Source organism: Eucyclogobius newberryi, unplaced genomic scaffold (assembly GCF_026437365.1).
Source record: "Eucyclogobius newberryi isolate DKJ021-1_F unplaced genomic scaffold, fEucNew1.0.hap1 SCAF_19, whole genome shotgun sequence".
Lineage (NCBI taxonomy): Eukaryota > Metazoa > Chordata > Actinopteri > Gobiiformes > Gobiidae > Eucyclogobius > Eucyclogobius newberryi.
In genome coordinates this window covers 177,917-197,343 of record NW_027315823.1, presented here as the reverse complement: position 1 = coordinate 197,343, position 19,427 = coordinate 177,917, and the positions used below count along the sequence as shown (strand labels likewise).

The following is a 19,427-nucleotide window of genomic DNA, read 5'->3' as shown; positions in this document are numbered from 1 at the left end:
CCTGCAGCGTGACCTGGAGCGTGACCTGCAGCGTGACCTGGAGCGTGACCTGCAGCGTGACCTGCAGCGTGACCTGCAGCGTGACCTGCAGCGTGACCTGCAGCGTGACCTGGAGCGTGACCTGCAGCGTGACCTGCAGCGTGACCTGCAGCGTGACCTGCAGCGTGACCTGGAGCGTGACCTGCAGCGTGACCTGCAGCGTGACCTGCAGCGTGACCTGGAGCATGACCTGCAGCGTGACCTGGAGCGTGACCTGCAGCGTGACCTGCAGCGTGACCTGGAGCGTGACCTGCAGCGTGACCTGGAGCGTGACCTGGAGCGTGACCTGCAGCGTGACCTGCAGCGTGACCTGGAGCGTGACCTGCAGCGTGACCTGCAGCGTGACCTGCAGCGTGACCTGGAGCGTGACCTGCAGCGTGACCTGGAGCGTGACCTGCAGCGTGACCTGGAGCGTGACCTGCAGCGTGACCTGCAGCGTGACCTGCAGCGTGACCTGCAGCGTGACCTGGAGCGTGACCTGCAGCGTGACCTGCAGCGTGACCTGCAGCGTGACCTGGAGCGTGACTTGCAGCGTGACCTGCAGCGTGACCTGCAGCGTGACCTGGAGCGTGACCTGGAGCGTGACCTGCAGCGTGACCTGCAGCGTGACCTGCAGCGTGACCTGGAGCGTGACCTGCAGCGTGACCTGCAGCGTGACCTGCAGCGTGACCTGCAGCGTGACCTGCAGCGTGACTTGCAGCGTGACCTGCAGCGTGACCTGCAGCGTGACCTGCAGCGTGACCTGGAGCGTGACCTGCAGCGTGACCTGCAGCGTGACCTGCAGCGTGACCTGGAGCGTGACCTGCAGCGTGACCTGCAGCGTGACCTGCAGCGTGACCTGGAGCGTGACCTGGAGCGTGACCTGCAGCGTGACCTGCAGCGTGACCTGCAGCGTGACCTGCAGCGTGACCTGGAGCGTGACCTGCAGCGTGACCTGGAGCGTGACCTGCAGCGTGACCTGGAGCGTGACCTGGAGCGTGACCTGCAGCGTGACCTGGAGCGTGACCTGCAGCGTGACCTGGAGCGTGACCTGCAGCGTGACCTGGAGCGTGACCTGCAGCGTGACCTGCAGCGTGACCTGCAGCGTGACCTGGAGCGTGACCTGGAGCGTGACCTGCAGCGTGACCTGCAGCGTGACCTGGAGCGTGACCTGCAGCGTGACCTGGAGCGTGACCTGGAGCGTGACCTGCAGCGTGACCTGGAGCGTGACCTGGAGCGTGACCTGGAGCGTGACTTGCAGCGTGACCTGCAGCGTGACCTGCAGCGTGACCTGCAGCGTGACCTGGAGCGTGACCTGCAGCGTGACCTGGAGCGTGACCTGCAGCGTGACCTGCAGCGTGACCTGCAGCGTGACCTGGAGCGTGACCTGCAGCGTGACCTGCAGCGTGACCTGGAGCGTGACCTGCAGCGTGACCTGCAGCGTGACCTGGAGCGTGACCTGCAGCGTGACCTGGAGCGTGACCTGCAGCGTGACCTGCAGCGTGACCTGCAGCGTGACCTGGAGCGTGACCTGCAGCGTGACCTGCAGCGTGACCTGGAGCGTGACCTGCAGCGTGACCTGGAGCGTGACCTGCAGCGTGACCTGCAGCGTGACCTGCAGCGTGACCTGGAGCGTGACCTGCAGCGTGACCTGGAGCGTGACCTGCAGCGTGACCTGCAGCGTGACCTGCAGCGTGACCTGCAGCGTGACCTGGAGCGTGACCTGCAGCGTGACCTGGAGCGTGACCTGCAGCGTGACCTGCAGCGTGACCTGGAGCGTGACCTGCAGCGTGACCTGGAGCGTGACCTGGAGCGTGACCTGCAGCGTGACCTGCAGCGTGACCTGGAGCGTGACCTGCAGCGTGACCTGCAGCGTGACCTGCAGCGTGACCTGGAGCGTGACCTGCAGCGTGACCTGGAGCGTGACCTGCAGCGTGACCTGCAGCGTGACCTGCAGCGTGACCTGCAGCGTGACCTGCAGCGTGACCTGGAGCGTGACCTGGAGCGTGACCTGGAGCGTGACCTGGAGCGTGACTTGCAGCGTGACCTGCAGCGTGACCTGCAGCGTGACCTGCAGCGTGACCTGGAGCGTGACCTGCAGCGTGACCTGGAGCGTGACCTGCAGCGTGACCTGCAGCGTGACCTGGAGCGTGACCTGCAGCGTGACCTGCAGCGTGACCTGCAGCGTGACCTGGAGCGTGACCTGCAGCGTGACCTGCAGCGTGACCTGGAGCGTGACCTGCAGCGTGACCTGGAGCGTGACCTGCAGCGTGACCTGCAGCGTGACCTGCAGCGTGACCTGGAGCGTGACCTGCAGCGTGACCTGGAGCGTGACCTGCAGCGTGACCTGCAGCGTGACCTGCAGCGTGACCTGCAGCGTGACCTGGAGCGTGACCTGCAGCGTGACCTGGAGCGTGACCTGCAGCGTGACCTGCAGCGTGACCTGGAGCGTGACCTGCAGCGTGACCTGGAGCGTGACCTGGAGCGTGACCTGCAGCGTGACCTGCAGCGTGACCTGGAGCGTGACCTGCAGCGTGACCTGCAGCGTGACCTGCAGCGTGACCTGGAGCGTGACCTGCAGCGTGACCTGGAGCGTGACCTGCAGCGTGACCTGCAGCGTGACCTGCAGCGTGACCTGCAGCGTGACCTGGAGCGTGACCTGGAGCGTGACCTGGAGCGTGACCTGGAGCGTGACTTGCAGCGTGACCTGCAGCGTGACCTGCAGCGTGACCTGCAGCGTGACCTGGAGCGTGACCTGCAGCGTGACCTGGAGCGTGACCTGGAGCGTGACCTGCAGCGTGACCTGGAGCGTGCTGGACGTGACTTCAGGAAACGTACTAAACGTGGTACTTTGACACAACCACATCGAAGCAAAAATAGATCTCACGGTCAGTGACGTCTTGGAATATCAGTCAAATCCAAACACATTTCATTTGCCGTATTACTACGCACTGTAAGGCTAAGGATTATAATTGTACTCAAGAGGTTCCCACCTCATTTTAAAATACTTTTTCAAATAAAATTAAGGCCATTTATTGACTATTTAAGACTAGTCCACACAAAAAAATCGTCTATCTTTTTTCATACATTATCAACTCAACAATTGTTTAAGTAAAGTGATCAAATCAGACTTTTCTTTTTACATTTAGATGTAAGAATGCGGCGTCGTCGTGGAAATAAGGGCTGTTGCCATGTGTGTGTTGAGTCCGTATAATCCAGAAGACAATTACAATTAGTGTTTTGTGTCGCTGCGGCTGCATCTTTGCAGCGTGTCCTAAAAGCTCCATAAAAAGCTTTCAACTGGTTCAAAATGCAGCAGCAAGATTACTAACAGGAACAAAAAGAAGAGAGCACATTACGCCGGTGCTGAAGTCTCTTCACTGGCTCCCCGTCGAGTCTAGAATCAAATTCAAAATTCTACTCTTGACCCACAAAGCCATAAATGACATGGCCCCATCCTACCTCAAAGATGCTATAGAACCATATCATCCAAACAGAGCTCTTCGCTCTCAGAATGCCGGCCTTCTGGTGGTGCCAAGAGTCTCTAAAAGTACTGTAGGAGGTAGAGCGTTTAGCTACCAAGCTCCTGTGTTATGGAATCAGCTCCCGGCCCATGTTAAATATGCTGACACAGTCTCTTCATTTAAGTCCAGGCTTAAAACGTTCCTCTTCGAAATCGCTTATGGTCAGACTAGTTAGGAACAGAAACATAAACCCACAGCTTCAGCTACGCTGCCCTAGGAGTAACTATGCTGGGGGAAGTATGACAGCTTGAGCACTATCCTCTTCTTCTGACTACTTATGCTATCAAACTATATTTATTTTTTGATTCCACTTGCAAACTGTTCACCGCCTTCTTTTCTTTCTCTCACTCCTGAGGACCTGTGGACCCAGATGCCCCTCCCCTGGTGAAGTGGTCCCTGCCCTGTGTGGACGGTCCCTCATCTGCCTGAAGAGTGGGTCCAGCTCGCCTCCGACGGTCCCTCATCTGCCTGAAGAGTGGGTCCAGTTCGCCTCAGTCGGTCCCTCATCTGCCTGAAGAGTGGGTCCAGTTCGCCTCAGTCGGTCCCTCATCTGCCTGAGGAGTGGGTCCAGCTCCAGTCTCCCTCGTGTCCGTCTGTCCGTCTGTGAGAGTCGGATCTCTCCTTCACTGGAACTCCTCCAGGTTTCTACGCTTTTTTCCCAAAGAGGTTTTTTTTGTAGTTTTTCCTGGCCGAGAAGGAGAGTCTAAGGACAGAGGACCCTGGGACATCGTCCATCGCCACCACAGACATTGTCTGACTCCATCGCCACCACAGACATTGTTGATTCATTTCTCCCTGTGGCCCTCAGAGGCAACTGTTGTTGTGATTTTGGGCCTTACAAAAATAAATTGATTTGATTTGATCTTTACTTTCAACAGGTAAAGGTTTTTATACTCGTGCTGCAAGTTTCCCACTTCTCTCAATGTTTATTCTTTACCTTGTTCAATAAAAAGTTACTAATGAAATAATAAAGTGTCCAACCCAAGGACACAACAACAGCATGTGCCTCCAGTGAGACTTGAACCTTTGACTTTGGTCCTAAATCACTTGATATCTGCATTTTACAAAATTGTCTAAGCGTTTAAAGCAGAGATCAGAAGTGTAACTGGGCTCGTCAGTCGTCTAGGTAAGAACTGGAAAGTTGCTGGTTCAAATCCTATGTCTCTGGGAAAGATACTTCAACTATCAGACTTAAAATCCTTCCCAATCCTCTCTAAGAGCAAAAACATTGAACGCAAACATACTTCAAAACGTCATGAAATCCAAGAAAAAACAACGGGGAACATTTTGTGTTTTGTATTTTTTAATCCAAAGCTTGCAGCGGACAAACGCTCGACGAGTGGAGCTTCAACAAAGACGTTCAAACGGAGAGAAAGACAGACCTGTGTGTCCACTACAAAGTGTCCCAAAAAGACCAGGAAAGTGAAAACAAAAAGAACAAACGTAACATTGAATGAACATTTTACAGTGTACGAGTGAGTTTACGCGGTGAACTACATTACCCATGATCCCTTGTGTGTGTGAGAAGGGGAGGAGTCATGTTGTTGTGCCGATGGAGAACTAAAAGTGAAAGAACTCGATGGATACCCTTAGTAGACAGCTGCTGGTGCATTTTGTAGGTCCTTTCTACTTCCTACTGCTACTCCAGGAAGTGTCGGGGCAAAACAGACATTACAGATCTTAACAAGTCTGCAGTTTGTCCCCAGGGGGCGCTACAGCAAACCCACATGCATAAAATCCCTTGTTATGGTCATAGCTAGCCTGGCCAGTCATTACTTTTGCAGATTTGAGATCGTTTTAGAGACAGGACGAGTTCATTTTAAACCGTTTGCAGAAAACTAGCAAGCAAACGGAGCATTTCCTGGTTCTCGGATGATAAAACGATGTATAATTTGATGCAGACGGCGGTCTCATTTTGATCCACATCAGTACAGGGGCAGCACTCATTTTTAGCTCAAATACATGGATAAAAATCAGGTAAAGCCCCTTTAATAAACATTTGTTAAAACTGTTTTTTTAAATAGTTAAAAGTGCACTGCGTCACTTTTCTGACCTGAAATGTTCCACAGTTTGACAAGTAACAAGTCAGATCTGTGGAGAGGCGACACCGTTCACAGGAAGAACAAACGTTTAACAAAAAACAGCTATAATCAAATAAATGCTCTAGATTTGTTCAATGCCGCAATGTGGAACTTTCCAGGCGGAGCAATGACATCTCGCCCCCCCCAAAAAAAGTTACATTGTGCACCTTTAAATAATCTAGGTCTAGAGGGTGAAAGGCCAGGCTAGTTCAGTACAGTATCCAGACATTAGAGAAGGTCCTCGTCGTGCATAGACAATCTTTGATGAGTCATTATAATACTAAATGCGTAAAATAAGGTTTTAAAAGTACATTATGGGGCTACAGTTCTTATTAAAGCTACGTAGAGGAGATACTTTGACTCAAATTGTAACTGAAGTGAGAGCGAGGTGTCCAAAAATACCACTTTCTGTCGTTATATATGTGCATAGGCCTATAAAACATTCACAAACTACATTTATATATAGACAATCCCTGCTTCACGAGGACAGAAAAAGCTCATTTTTTTTTACATTCAATCTGTTCCATAGACTTCTGTTATGACAAAATAAACTTCCCTTAAAATCGCGCTCATTTTGGGGATCTAGCCTTTTTTCTTTTCCAATTCGGAAACATTCACAGGGGCCAAAAAAAAAGTGAAAACATTAAAACAAGGCGAGGTTTTCCACGTTCCGAGTCCGTTTCAAACCTGGCGACGACAAAGAAACACTAACGTCTCTTTGACCTAATTCCATAATCTCTTAAAATCAGAACCGTTTGTGATCGGTCAAATGGTAAAAACAGAAACGCATGGGGTCGTGTCGGGGTCGGGGTCGTGTCAGGGGTCGGGGTCGTGTCAGGGGTCGGGGTCGACAGTATTATTGCTTCCGTGTGGTGTGCGAGTGCGTGTTCTGGGCGTGGCTCAGTGGTCCTCTGCCTGCACCTCTGCGATGGGGTTCCCCGCTTTCTTTCTGCGCTTGTTCAAAAGTGGGTTGGTAGAGTCTTCGATGGTCTTGATCTTGATCTGTTCATAGTCGACGCGCATGGTCGCCAAGGCACTGGTCATCTCCTCCTGAAGCACAGAACACACACGTTACAGTCTGTGCGGTCAGACGCGCCACGTCCCAGATAAGAGTGAGGAACAAGTTCAAAGAAACACGTTCTTTTTCCATATCAACATCTTGTTTTAAAAACGTTTGTGACGTCTTAAAATTGAATTGAAAAAGATTTATTTCTTACATTGAGCATAAAAAAAGTCATATTTAGAAAAGCTGTGGTCAATCGGTCAGATCCAGATTCCTTTAAGTATAAAAAATCTAATTCTGTTCAAATCAAGATGAAAAGTCAAGTTTGAATAACTCTCCTGCTTTGTCGGCATAAATGATATAGATTCCCAATTATGAATAATAATACAAATATTGTATGAATGAAGCGTGCACCTTGACGTCCTCCCAGGCGTCCTTCTCCTCCTTCAGGACTCGGCTGGTGTGGAGCGGCGTCTGTGGAACCTCCATCGATTGCTTCAGGAGAAGGATGAGAGTTAGTCTGAGTCACGTATGAAAGACACGATGGATCCATAAGTATAGTTATATATATAGATATAGTTTTACATTGATCCAGGGATGGTTCATGAACTCTGTGATGGTCATTCTCTGCGTGGGCTCCGTCTTCAGCAAAGTCCGGATCAACTGTTTCGCTGCAAACACAACATTTACAGCTTCAAATATACAAACCATCATTATATTCTGCAGAGAATGAAACTAACTCATCTGTAACAGATACAATTATTATTTATGTCTTTATGTGTTTGTTCTGTCCTTTTATTGCATCTTTTCTGTAAAGCACTTTGAATTACTGTGTGTTTACTTCCAGGTCTGGTTTTACTTCCATGGCATTAATATATTATTTTAAGTATTAGAATAAAACTCTTTAGTGACTCAATCATACATTTCAAATTAAACTATAAAAAGTAATATGTAAATTCCCAGAACAAACCATTACAAGTTGTCTCACAGCATTCATCTCCTTTTCTGATGTACATTTAATTTTGAGCTTCAAATAGCTAAAGCACTAAAGCTGGAATAAATGATTTTCAGTTAAAGTGTTGAAATAAATAAATCTCACAAACACAAGACACATTCTTATGTTTTTAAAAACACAACAGCTTTGGGGATGTGCATTAGCTCACCACAGCTCAGTCGCTCATAAAGACGTTTACTGCTCTTTTATTGACTCATTTATAAGAATATAGATAGTCACGTGAGCCCAGCTGTAAGTGGGACTGTTCACCTTCTTCGGACACGTCGGACCACTCGGGGTTTGGAAACTCGTACTGTCCCATCCGGATCCTCTTCTTCATCCCTGGAGAGATGGCTAAACCGTGGTTCGAGTAAAACGGGGGATATCCACATAACCTGCCACACACAGACGGGTCAGTCACTTTCAAAAGGTTTAAAACTCTTATGACATGTGTGATTAGAAGACAACATTTTATCTAATTGAGATCGAGTCATTTAGAATTGTCAATGATCCCTTTGGCTCTTTAAAAGACACATTCTCCCTCCGAGCGCCAAACTACGTTTTCCTTTTCTTGATCTGTGACATGGCTCTGAGAATCTTCTCTGCCGTTTTTAAAGTCCATGAATCATCTCCAGACTCGTTCTGTGAATGTCTTCATCCAATCACAATCACTACAACTGTGTGCTGAGACCAGGAAGTGAGAGGTCGACTTGAAATGCTAGAAATGTTTCTAAAAATGTGTAATTCTCTCTCCAAAACTCAGATCCAGTTAAACTGCAGAGATCCAAATGTATTTGTAATAAAAGCTTTTTTAGTTCTAAATCATGAGATGCTTCATTCAAGAGCATGTTTAAAGGCTAATAACAATACAAATAATAGATCATATTTGTCCTTCCTTCAGGTTTGAAGGAAGCAGAATTCAGATTTTGGAAGAAGAAATTTGATTATTTTATGTATTAAGAGGTAATAATACATTTTTCATTTTCTATCAGGGCAAAATCAAACCAAAAATATATCTCAATAAGGGCAATTTTTTTAAACTTTTTGTCATATCGCCAGCTGTAATTCCATTAATTAAACTAAAACTACTATAAAACATTTGAATTATTACCATCAGAACCAACTAAACATTGCAACATATGAGATTTTTGAAGGATATGTGGCAAAATGAGCCATATTTTAAAACTTTTCTTTATATTTCTGGGGATTATCTGTAAAATCAACATCTCTTTTTGGAAGTACATTTATATTGTGGAAAAACTTACAAAATATACATAATGACTCCCAACGACCACATGTCACAAGATTTGTCGTATTTCTCTGGGCCGAGGACTTCAGGCGCTGCAGAAATAAGAGCCGTGAGTGAAAAAGTCGTCTTAAATGAGTAAACGTAGGCAGTGGTTTAACGAACTTACCGACGTAGTACGGCGTGTAGCAGGGCGTGGCTAAAGAGTTGTGCGACGTCGTTTCTTTGGCGAAACCAAAGTCTGTGAGCTTCAGGAGGGCGTTGGGTCGTTTAGTGGAGTACAAAAGGTTCTCCGGCTGAACACGAAACATCACACGTTATTAGAATGATCATGTTTGAGCTGACATTTAAACGCTCAGGTATGCAAGCGTTTTCTCATATTTCCTATACATTAAGTCATGATTAATTCAAAACTATTTCCATAAAGAATGTTTATTGTGGCTGGGACACTTCAATACTATATACAGCTTATAAAACATCATGTAATTGATATATTCAGAATCAGAAAAGATTTATTGCCATTGTCAATGAACATAATTCACAAACAGAGGAACTTGTCCTGGTGATTCTTGCAACATAAAACAATGAAAAATGATAAAACATATATAAAGTCAAAAAAAGAGAAAAATTATTATGATATTCTGCGAAACGGCACTACTTTTTAAGAACAAAATACCTTTTAATAACAGATAGATGGAAAATAAGACAGTAATCGATACTACGACTAGTATCAAAACTAGATACTGCACTTTTCGGGCTGTACAGCTCCTAAATAAAGGCTGCTCCAACTAAAGTGACATAGAAACAAGAAATTGTACATATACGGGCTGCATATATGGTACGGCCGCATATATGGTACGGCCGCATTTATGGTACGGCCGCATATATGGTACGGCCGCATATATGGTACGGCCGCATATATGGTACGGCCGCATATATGGTACGGCCGCATTTATGGTACGGCCGCATATATGGTACGGCCGCATATATGGTACGGCCGCATATATGGTACGGCCGCATATATGGTACGGCCGCATATATGGTACGGCCGCATATATGGTACGGCCGCATATATGGTACAGCCGCATATATGGTACAGCCGGCCTGCTGTCATTGTAATGACAGCAGGGTTCAACACGTGGGAAAAGGAAGCGGCTTAAAGTCAGAAAAGTACGTTACTAATTTGAGCAAGTTTTAAAACAAAAAAACAAATCCATAAACTTTATTGTACATGTGACTTTACCCGTGTGCATGTGACTTTACCTTGTGCATGTGACTTTACCTGTGTGCACGTGACTTTACCTGTGTGCACGTGACTTTACCTGTGTGCACGTGACTTTACCTGTGTGCACGTGACTTTATCTGTGTGTGCACGTGACTTTACCTGTGTGTGCACGTGACTACCTGTGTGCACGTGACTTTACCTGTGTGCACGTGACTTTACCTGTGTGTGCATGTGACTTTACCTGTGTGTGCATGTGACTTTACCTGTGTGCACGTGACTTTACCTGTGTGCACGTGACTTTACCCGTGTGCACGTGACTTTACCTGTGTGCACGTGACTTTATCTGTGTGTGCATGTGACTTTACCTGTGTGCACGGGACTTTACCTGTGTGCACGGGACTTTACCTGTGTGCACGGGACTTTACCTGTGTGCACGGGACTTTACCTGTGTGCACGGGACTTTACCTGTGTACACGGGACTTTACCTGTGTGCATGGGACTTTACCTGTGTGCATGGGACTTTACCTGTGTGCACGTGACTTTACCTGTGTGCACGCGACTTTACCTGTGTGCACGGGACTTTACCTGTGTGCATGTGACTTTACCTGTGTGCACGTGACTTTACCTGTGTGCATGTGACTTTACCTGTGTGCATGGGACTTTACCTGTGTGCACGTGACTTTACCTGTGTGCACGTGACTTTACCTGTGTGCACGGGACTTTACCTGTGTGCATGGGACTTTACCTGTGTGCATGTGACTTTACCTGTGTGCACGGGACTTTACCTGTGTGCACGTGACTTTACCTGTGTGCACGGGACTTTACCTGTGTACACGTGACTTTACCTGTGTGCATGTGACTTTACCTGTGTGCACGTGACTTTACCTGTGTGCACGTGACTTTACCTGTGTGCATGGGACTTTACCTGTGTGCACGGGACTTTACCTGTGTGCACGTGACTTTACCTGTGTGCACGGGACTTTACCTGTGTACACGTGACTTTACCTGTGTGCATGTGACTTTACCTGTGTGCACGTGACTTTACCTGTGTGCACGTGACTTTACCTGTGTGCATGGGACTTTACCTGTGTGCACGGGACTTTACCTGTGTGCATGGGACTTTACCTGTGTGCACATGACTTTACCTGTGTACACGTGACTTTACCTGTGTGCATGTGACTTTACCTGTGTGCACGTGACTTTACCTGTGTGCATGTGACTTTACCTGTGTGCATGGGACTTTACCTGTGTGCACGTGACTTTACCTGTGTGCACGGGACTTTACCTGTGTGCATGTGACTTTACCTGTGTGCACGTGACTTTACCTGTGTGCACGCGACTTTACCTGTGTGCATGGGACTTTACCTGTGTGCATGGGACTTTACCTGTGTGCATGGGACTTTATCTGAACAGTTTTAAAATGACCTTGAGCTTTATCAGAACTAGAGTAAGACCACAATGGTTATTAAAGAAAAAAAGATTATTTTAGGTTGAAAATGTCAGTCTGTTGCATTTTAATGATATTTTTGGTATTGAAATCAGTATTGAGTAAAGAGTATCAAAATGCAGTATGAAACGTGAGTATCGTAACACTAAAAGCTTATTCTTCTCTCTCTTAAGAACACTTTTAAACCAGTTAAGCGTGCAAACCACAAACTATACTTTGAAATTCCGTGGATATCGTGAGCGTTACCTTGACGTCTCTGTGTGCAATGTTGATGGCGTGAAGGAACTGAATGGCTTCCCCGATGCTCTTCATGATGTCGGACGCCTCTGAAAGCAGCGCATCCAGACGTAAAAAGGTGACGTCTTGTGCTGAAGTACATTTATGTGACAAGTATAAAGTGTTTACCTCGCTCTGTGAAGGCCTGGTCTCCTCTGTCCTGGATCCGGCTGAACAGTTCTCCACCGTCCATACTGCAACACACACCATCACATGGCATTTGAGCCGCGCCCTTTTCTCTTTATACACTTTATTCTCAGAGATGGGGCCCTTCCCTTTGGCTATGTTCATTCAACAACAACTTAGATCTATTAAAAATGATATATATATGATATATATATATATATATATATATATATATTTATATTATCATAATTATAGTTCATGTGTGCAGATTTGTTTTAGTATTTGCTCTATAGACGAGACTGAATGATTAATTCAAATGCACTAAATTGTACATAGGCAAATGTACATGATCTGCCCCGGGACACAAGCCGAGCTCAAATATAGAGGTTTTTCTTTGGTGTGGGCTTCTGTGCATCGTCTGATAAATACATTCATAATGTATGAATGTATTCATCACGTATGTGAGTGAATAGTTGTCTGTGTGTCTATGTTTACCCTGCAAAGAGCCCAGAGTGAACCCGCTAAAGGGCCAAAGTCACTGGATAAGCTCCAGTCACATGTGAACCACAATGAGAATAAGCAGTAGAAAATGAATGAATGAATAGTATGAATATAGTATGAATGTGCATGACAGGTTCGTTTGACAAAACAGTAGGTTTTGTTTTTTGAGCCGAGTCTGTGATGGTGTGATGACTGTGACACTTTCAAACGGTCTCATGAGAGCGAGACCAGAGCGAGACCTAAAGCACTAAAGCAAAGCACACTTAGGTCTTGTGTCAGTGAGGCTGAGGTTAGATGGATTCATAGTGAAATTCACAGGGACAAGAGAAGAGCAGTTGGTGGTGAATCGAGAAGTGCAACATCAGAACGATTCAAAATGTTCTCAGGCTCAAACTGAAAACAGTCTTTTCATCTTCAGACTCTTGTAATTACTGTATGATCGGACATGACGAGGCTCATCTCCAGCAGCTCATAGATCCCAGCTGCAGCTCCAGTCTGCGCTCTCAGGACCTGCTCTCCATGTCCAGCAGCAGCTTTAGGACAGTCCCAGTATCATAAGAGCCCCAGTGCCACATCTCAACGCTCCACTGCATCAATAAACTCGATTGTTGCTCTTAACTGAGCCGGCGCACTCATGTCAAATGTGACCACATCACTTTGACCACACGCAACACACCGTCTGTGTGTGAGGGGCCCCAGCACAGTGAGGGGAACGGTCCGGCACAGTGAGGGGAACGGTCCGGCACAGTGAGGGGAACGGTCCGGCACATTTACAGCACTTATTTCTGGCTGTGTCTAAACCTGGACAGCATTCTTCTATATTTATGAGTTCACAAACTCTTGAGAATCCTTCTCCTGGTGTTTGAGCCGACACCAGTGTGTGATAAATGTGAGACTCTCTTCATATCAGTCTGGTGTGAGTCAGGTCAGGTGTGAGTCAGGTCTGGTGTGAGTCAGGTCAGGTGTGAGTCAGGTCAGGTGTGAGTAGGGTCAGGTGTGAGTCAGGTCAGGTGTGAGTCAGGTCAGGTGTGAGTCAGGTCAGGTGTGAGTCAGGTCAGGTGTGAGTCAGGTCAGGTGTGAGTCAGGTCAGGTGTGAGTCCCTAAAAGCTGCTGGATTTCCTCTGAAATCATAACTCTGCACCTGTTCACTCAGTTTAGTTTAGTTTAGTTTCATCTGCTCCTGTGATCAGAACAGACACGTTACTTCCTCAGACCTGAGACCAAAGTGACACCTGGAAGTGTTTCTGTTGCACGTTCTGGTTTAGGTTTAGTCAGATTTACCTCTGTGTTACATGAGTCTGCAGGAAATTAGTCATGTGAGCGTGCGGCCGCAGCCTCCTCCACGGCGTAAACCACAGGGCGATCCTCGTGTTTAAAAAAAAAGCCCGAGCTTTCAGTGAAAGAGCTCTTGCTTTACAATAATCCACCTGCACAGAACACTCACCTTTGCTCAGCACTTCGCTCACACTTTTTTGGGGTCAGAGACGCCGTGTAACACATTAGCTCATAACCAAAGACGCCGCAAAGTGTTCAGAGTGGTGCTTCGGGTAAACTGAGCACAGAAAAGAGGAAGTGTTCACAGCAAAAGACTTGCATCATTTCAGAGGTGGTTTGAGGCCGCTCTGTGCTCACAGCAGCTGCTTTACTCTTTTAAAACCTTCAGCAGAGAAAAGTCTGGCCTTTTCAGAACAGTTTAAGAGCCTGAGCTTCAGAACTATTACAAAAACAATGTAATCTGTGCTGAAAATGTCTGTCTCATTTTAAACCTCGACTTGAATAGAAAAACATTTATCATCATTGGAATATTAATATTAAGTGGTCTTAAGAATAGAGTATTGTATGGGCTGAGAACATACGTGTTTGTTCCTGTGTTTTTAGTGTGATTTAAGTGTGTTTTTAGTGTGTTTTTAGTGTGTTTGTTACTGTGTTACTGTGTATTATGGTGTTTTTACTGTTTGAACTGAGCTTTTCAATCAAAGCTCTACAGTTCAGACTTTTATGGCTTTATAGTGTTCAATAATAATGACACAAATGTGATTTTACACCACTAAAATTCAACACACTATTAAATAACCCTATTCTAAAAGTATTAAAGTGTTAGAGCGGCGCGTGTTTCTGTTTTGATCTGAGCGTGTGCAGGAGCGGCGGGTGAAGCGGTGACAGGGTTTGAAACGTACCACTCCATGACGATGAGCAGACACTTGCGTCCCTGGTACAGATTCTCGTAGACGTCGATGATGCGTACGATGTGTGAGCACGGCGACGCCCTCCAGTGGAGCTCCACCTCTCTGCGCGCTTTGGTGCAGTCCTGAAGCATCTGAGGCCAAAGCACACGGAGGGAAAGAACGGTTTAGAACGCCAAACATCACGGGGAAAAGGCCATCACAGAAACCATCACCGACGATCACGGACTGGGCTGACATTGGGACAGACATCAGACAAATGGAAAAAAACAACAGTGCAGTACAGCGCTCCTGACTAACAGTCGCACACGAAATAAGAAAATAGAACTGGTGCATAAAAGGGCCGCTGTCAATAAACTACAGGTGCCCACGTTGTAACACTAGATATTTACACATAGTACAGTACATGGCAGAGTTGTGTTCAAAAGAATCCATACAGCGATATATCAGGATCATTTATTTATTTTTTTGTGTGATGAAGATTTTTGTGGCTTTACTAGACAGGAGGTGGAGAAGCAAGGGTGAAGTGGGGATGAGAGAGAGGTCAAGACACCCAGCAAATTTTTAAGACCTTTTCAAAAATGTCTCGGGATATGTATCTTAATAAGATAAGCCTTTATTTGTCCCACAATGGGGAAATTCCAGTTTTGCAATACAAAGTAGGTACAGAAGTAAAATAACAGATAACTTATAGAAAACTTTAAAAAAAAACTCTAAATAGAACTTATAATTTTTTTTTATTCTTAATAAAAAGTAAAAAAAGATCAAATAAAATATTAACAATAGTAACCCTCTTATTTACAGCAGTTATATGGACGGAGAATATTGCACCAAGATGATTGACATTATGTCACAGTATTGCACATGATTATGACAGTATTGCACATAAATATGACAGTAGTATTGCACATAAAAATATGACAGTATTGCACATGATTAAGTCAGTATTGCTATTATTTTAAACCGACTTAAAAATATATATAATCATCATTGGAATATTAATATTAAGTGGTCTTAAGAATAGACTATTGTATGGGCTGAGAACAAGCCGAGAAGTGTTTTTACTGTGTTTTACTGTGTGATTAAGTCAGTATTGCACATGGGCATGACAGTATTGCACATGGGCATGAAAGTATTGGGCATGGGTATGACGGCCCTGTCACTCCTGAAGACCTGAGTCTCCTCAGGAGGTGGAGCTCACTCTGGCTCTTCCTGTACAGTCTGTGTTATGAGTCACTCTCTCAATGTCCCGTCCCTGGATGTTCACTGGTGAGGGGGGCGTGGCCTCTGTGGAAGTCCACCACCATCTCCTTGGTCTTCTCCGCGTTGATGAGGAGGTGGTTCCACAAAGTCCTGCTCCAGTCCTCTGTACTCCGCGTCATCGTCGTCCGTGATGAGTCCGATGATGGCAGAGTCGTCAGAGAACTTCTGCAGGACACAGCTGTCCATGTCGTGTCTGAGGTCTGCAGTGTAAAGGGTGAAGAGAAAGGGCACGAGGACAAGGCAAGGCAAGTTTATTTGTAGAGCACATTTCATACACAAGGCAATTCAAAGTGCTTCACAGCAGGAAAAATGCATTCAAATCACAAAGAAATTACAGAAAGAGAAATACAATAAAATTAACTAAATAAAAAATTATCAATCCAACTGATTTTCTAAACTAATAAAATCACAAACAAAAGAGAAGAGTGCAAAGAAAAAATCCTTTCAGTCATATGCGCAGCTAAACAACTGTTTTTAGCTTAGATTTGAACATTGTCAGAGTAGAAGCCTGTCTCACATCTTCAGGAAGACTGTTCCAGATTTTAGCTGCATAAAACTGAAACGCAGATTCCCCATGTTTTGTCCTGACTCTGGGCACCAGCAGGAGGCAGGTCCCTGAGGTCCTCAGAGTCCGAGATGGTTCATATGGCACTAACATATCCAAGATGTACTTTGGTGCTAGGCCATGGAGAGACTTGTACACAAGCAGAGCTGCTTTAACGTATATTCTCTGAGCCACAGGGGGCAGTGCAGAGACCTGAGAACAGGACTAATGTGATCATACTTCCTGGTTCTGGTCAGGACCCGAGCAGCAGCGTTCTGGATGTACTGCAGCTGTTTTACAGCTCGTTTGGAGAGACCAGTGAGCAGGCCGTTACAGTCTAATCTACTGGAGACAAACGCATGGATAAGTCTCTCAAAATCTGGTTTTGACACTATATTTTTGATTTTGGCAATGTTTTTTAGATGGTAAAAAGCTGCTGATGTTATTGATTTGACGTGGCTATTAAAGTTCAAGTCTGAGTCCATTATTACCCCCAGATTTCTAATTTGGTTTGTAGGTTTTAGAGCGAGACTCTGGAGGTGACCGCTAACACTTTCTCTTTGTTTCTGTGGGCCAAAAACGATTATTTCAGTCTTGTCTGAGTTCAGCTGGAGAAAGTTGTTTTGCATCCACAAACTGATCTGTTGGATGCAGTGACAGAGTGAATCTACTGGTCCAGAGTCACCTGCCGATAGTGAAACATAGATCTGAGTGTCGTCTGCATAATTGTGATAGGACACATTTTCACTGCGTATCAACTGACCTAACGGCAGCATGTAGAGGTTGAACAGAAGGGGACCCAGGACTGACCCTTGGGGCACTCCACAGGTCAGGGTCATGTGGTCTGAGACACAGCTACCAATTTCAACAAAGTACTTCCTGTCTTCCAGATAGGACCTTAACCAGTTTAGGGCAGTGCCAGTGATGCCCACCCAGTCCTCTAGTCTCTGTAAGAGGATCCCATGATCGACAGTGTCAAAAGCAGCACTCAGATCTAACAGAATTAAGACTGAGGCTTTGCCCGTGTCAGTGTTCAGGCGGATGTCATTTGTCACCTTGACAAGAGCAGTCTCAGTGCTGTGATGAGGTCTAAAACCTGACTGAAAAACATCAAATGAGTTGTTTATTAAGATGTCGGTGTAATCCCTCATTCGTCCAGGCGTGTTCCATAGTAGAAAAAGCTTCAGTTGTAGTCATCTGGACTCAGTTTGAAAAAATAGACTTTTCGACTCTCATCCAAGAGTCATTGTCAATAACAGAATTTAGGTCGAGAACTCCGATATTAATACTGTTCTGTGGTAAGACCCGCCCATTGGGAGGAGCCTTCCTGAAGTAGAAAGAGTTGTTTGTTTCAACAGAAACTCCCCCTTGTATCTACCGAGCTAGCCTATTCAGAATCTTAATGGGCTATTAGAAACCTCTTTGTCTTTGTGAGACCCTGGCTCGACCACCCTGAGTACCTGATTAGCATCTGAATGTCCTTTACCTTTCCAGGGGTTCAGAATCCCATTATAAATAACAGGAAGATGAAACCTAAGCCCTCCATTTCTGTTTAAAGAAGGTCTTTCTTTTTTAACAAAAATAGCTTCCTTGACTCCTCTTTCAAACCATCTTTTCTCCCTGCTTAAAACCTTCACCTCACCGTCTTCAAACGAGTGATTAGAGGCTTCAAGATGGAGATGCACGGCGCTCTGAGGTCCTGAACTAGTATTTCTTCTGTGCTGATAAAGCCTCTTGTGTAGAGGCTGTTTCGTCTCACCTATGTAACGTTCTTTACAACTTTCTTCACTGCAATGGATCGAATAAACTACATTGCTCTGTTTTTGAGTCGGCAACTTGTCCTTTGGGTGAACCAGTTTTTGTCTTAAAGTGTTTCCTGGTTTAAAATAAACAGGGACTTTGTGTTGTTTATTAAGAGGAAATCTGTGAGCTGTTGGTAAACAACCTTTTCAAGGACTTTGCCCAAAAATGGCAGATTAGAGATGGGCTGGTAATGACTCAGTACTGCGGCATCAAGACTGCTCTTCTTTAGGAGAGGCTTTATGACCGCAGTTTTCAAAGACATTGGGAATGTTCCAGATTGAAGCGACATGTTAACTATGTGAGTGAATGGTGCTAACAAACTGTTCAGCACAGACTTTAGAAATCTGGTGGGTAACACATCAAGGCAGCATGTAGATGAACTCAGACTGGTGATGATCTCATGGACAGTTTTGTCAGTTACTGGTGCAAAGTGAGTTAGCTCTAAGTGTCTTGGTGGTTTTAGGGTAATTTTTTGCATTGTGGGATTTATAGCATTTTTAATGCCCTGAACTTTGTCATTAAAGAATAATGCAAACTCATTACACTTGGATGTGGAAATGAGTTCTAACGGCAGCTGAGCTGGAGGGTTTGTTAATCTGTTTACTGTGGCAAACAGGACACGCGAGTTGTTACTGCAGCTTCCAATAATTTCAGAAAAATATCTTTCCCTAGTTCTACATAAGATTAGGTTGTACATGTTCAACTTCTCTCTGTAAATCTCTTTTTAAACCTGGAGCTTTGACTTGCGCCATTTCCGTTCGGCCCTGTTTTCTGTGCCCTGACCCAATCATCATTTCTCCACGGCGCCTTCTGCTTATTTTTTAACCATTTTAGCCTTTATAGGGGCGATGGTGTCCAGAACATTCAAAACACTAGATGTAACAGAGTTCAACAAATCATTTACATTAGAACATGAGACATTTTCAAAGTTTATCATTTCCATAAACAGTGCACCTGTGCCATCACTTATGTGTCTCCTCTGAACAACTGCAGGACCAACCGGAGGTTGGGGAGAAACAGACAGGTCAAAGAAGACACAGAAATGATCAGACAGAGCAACATCGATCACATTAACATTTGAAATATTTACCCCCTTTGTAATTATGAGATCTAGAGTGTGTCCTTTGCTGTGGGTGGGGCCTCTCACATGCTGAGTAAGACTGAAGGTTTCAAGGACAGCATCAAGCTCTTTA

At 45.7% G+C, this 19,427-nt stretch overlaps 1 protein-coding gene across 1 annotated transcript in view; it reads right to left on the bottom strand.

The window, feature by feature from the left end:
- Positions 1–4,979: 4,979 nt before the first annotated feature.
- The window catches only part of LOC140365158 (MAP kinase-activated protein kinase 2), a 46,681-nt gene continuing 32,233 nt past the window's right edge, over positions 4,980–19,427 (bottom strand). The window contains exons 2-10 of the mRNA XM_072451409.1: positions 14,619–14,758; positions 11,944–12,008; positions 11,785–11,864; positions 9,036–9,162; positions 8,886–8,961; positions 7,891–8,015; positions 7,212–7,297; positions 7,041–7,121; positions 4,980–6,673 (exon numbers count right to left, since the gene is read on the bottom strand). Of these exons, the coding sequence (XP_072307510.1) occupies positions 6,524–6,673; positions 7,041–7,121; positions 7,212–7,297; positions 7,891–8,015; positions 8,886–8,961; positions 9,036–9,162; positions 11,785–11,864; positions 11,944–12,008; positions 14,619–14,758 (930 nt within the window). The 3' untranslated portion in view covers positions 4,980–6,523. The remainder of the gene's footprint in view (positions 6,674–7,040; positions 7,122–7,211; positions 7,298–7,890; positions 8,016–8,885; positions 8,962–9,035; positions 9,163–11,784; positions 11,865–11,943; positions 12,009–14,618; positions 14,759–19,427) is intronic.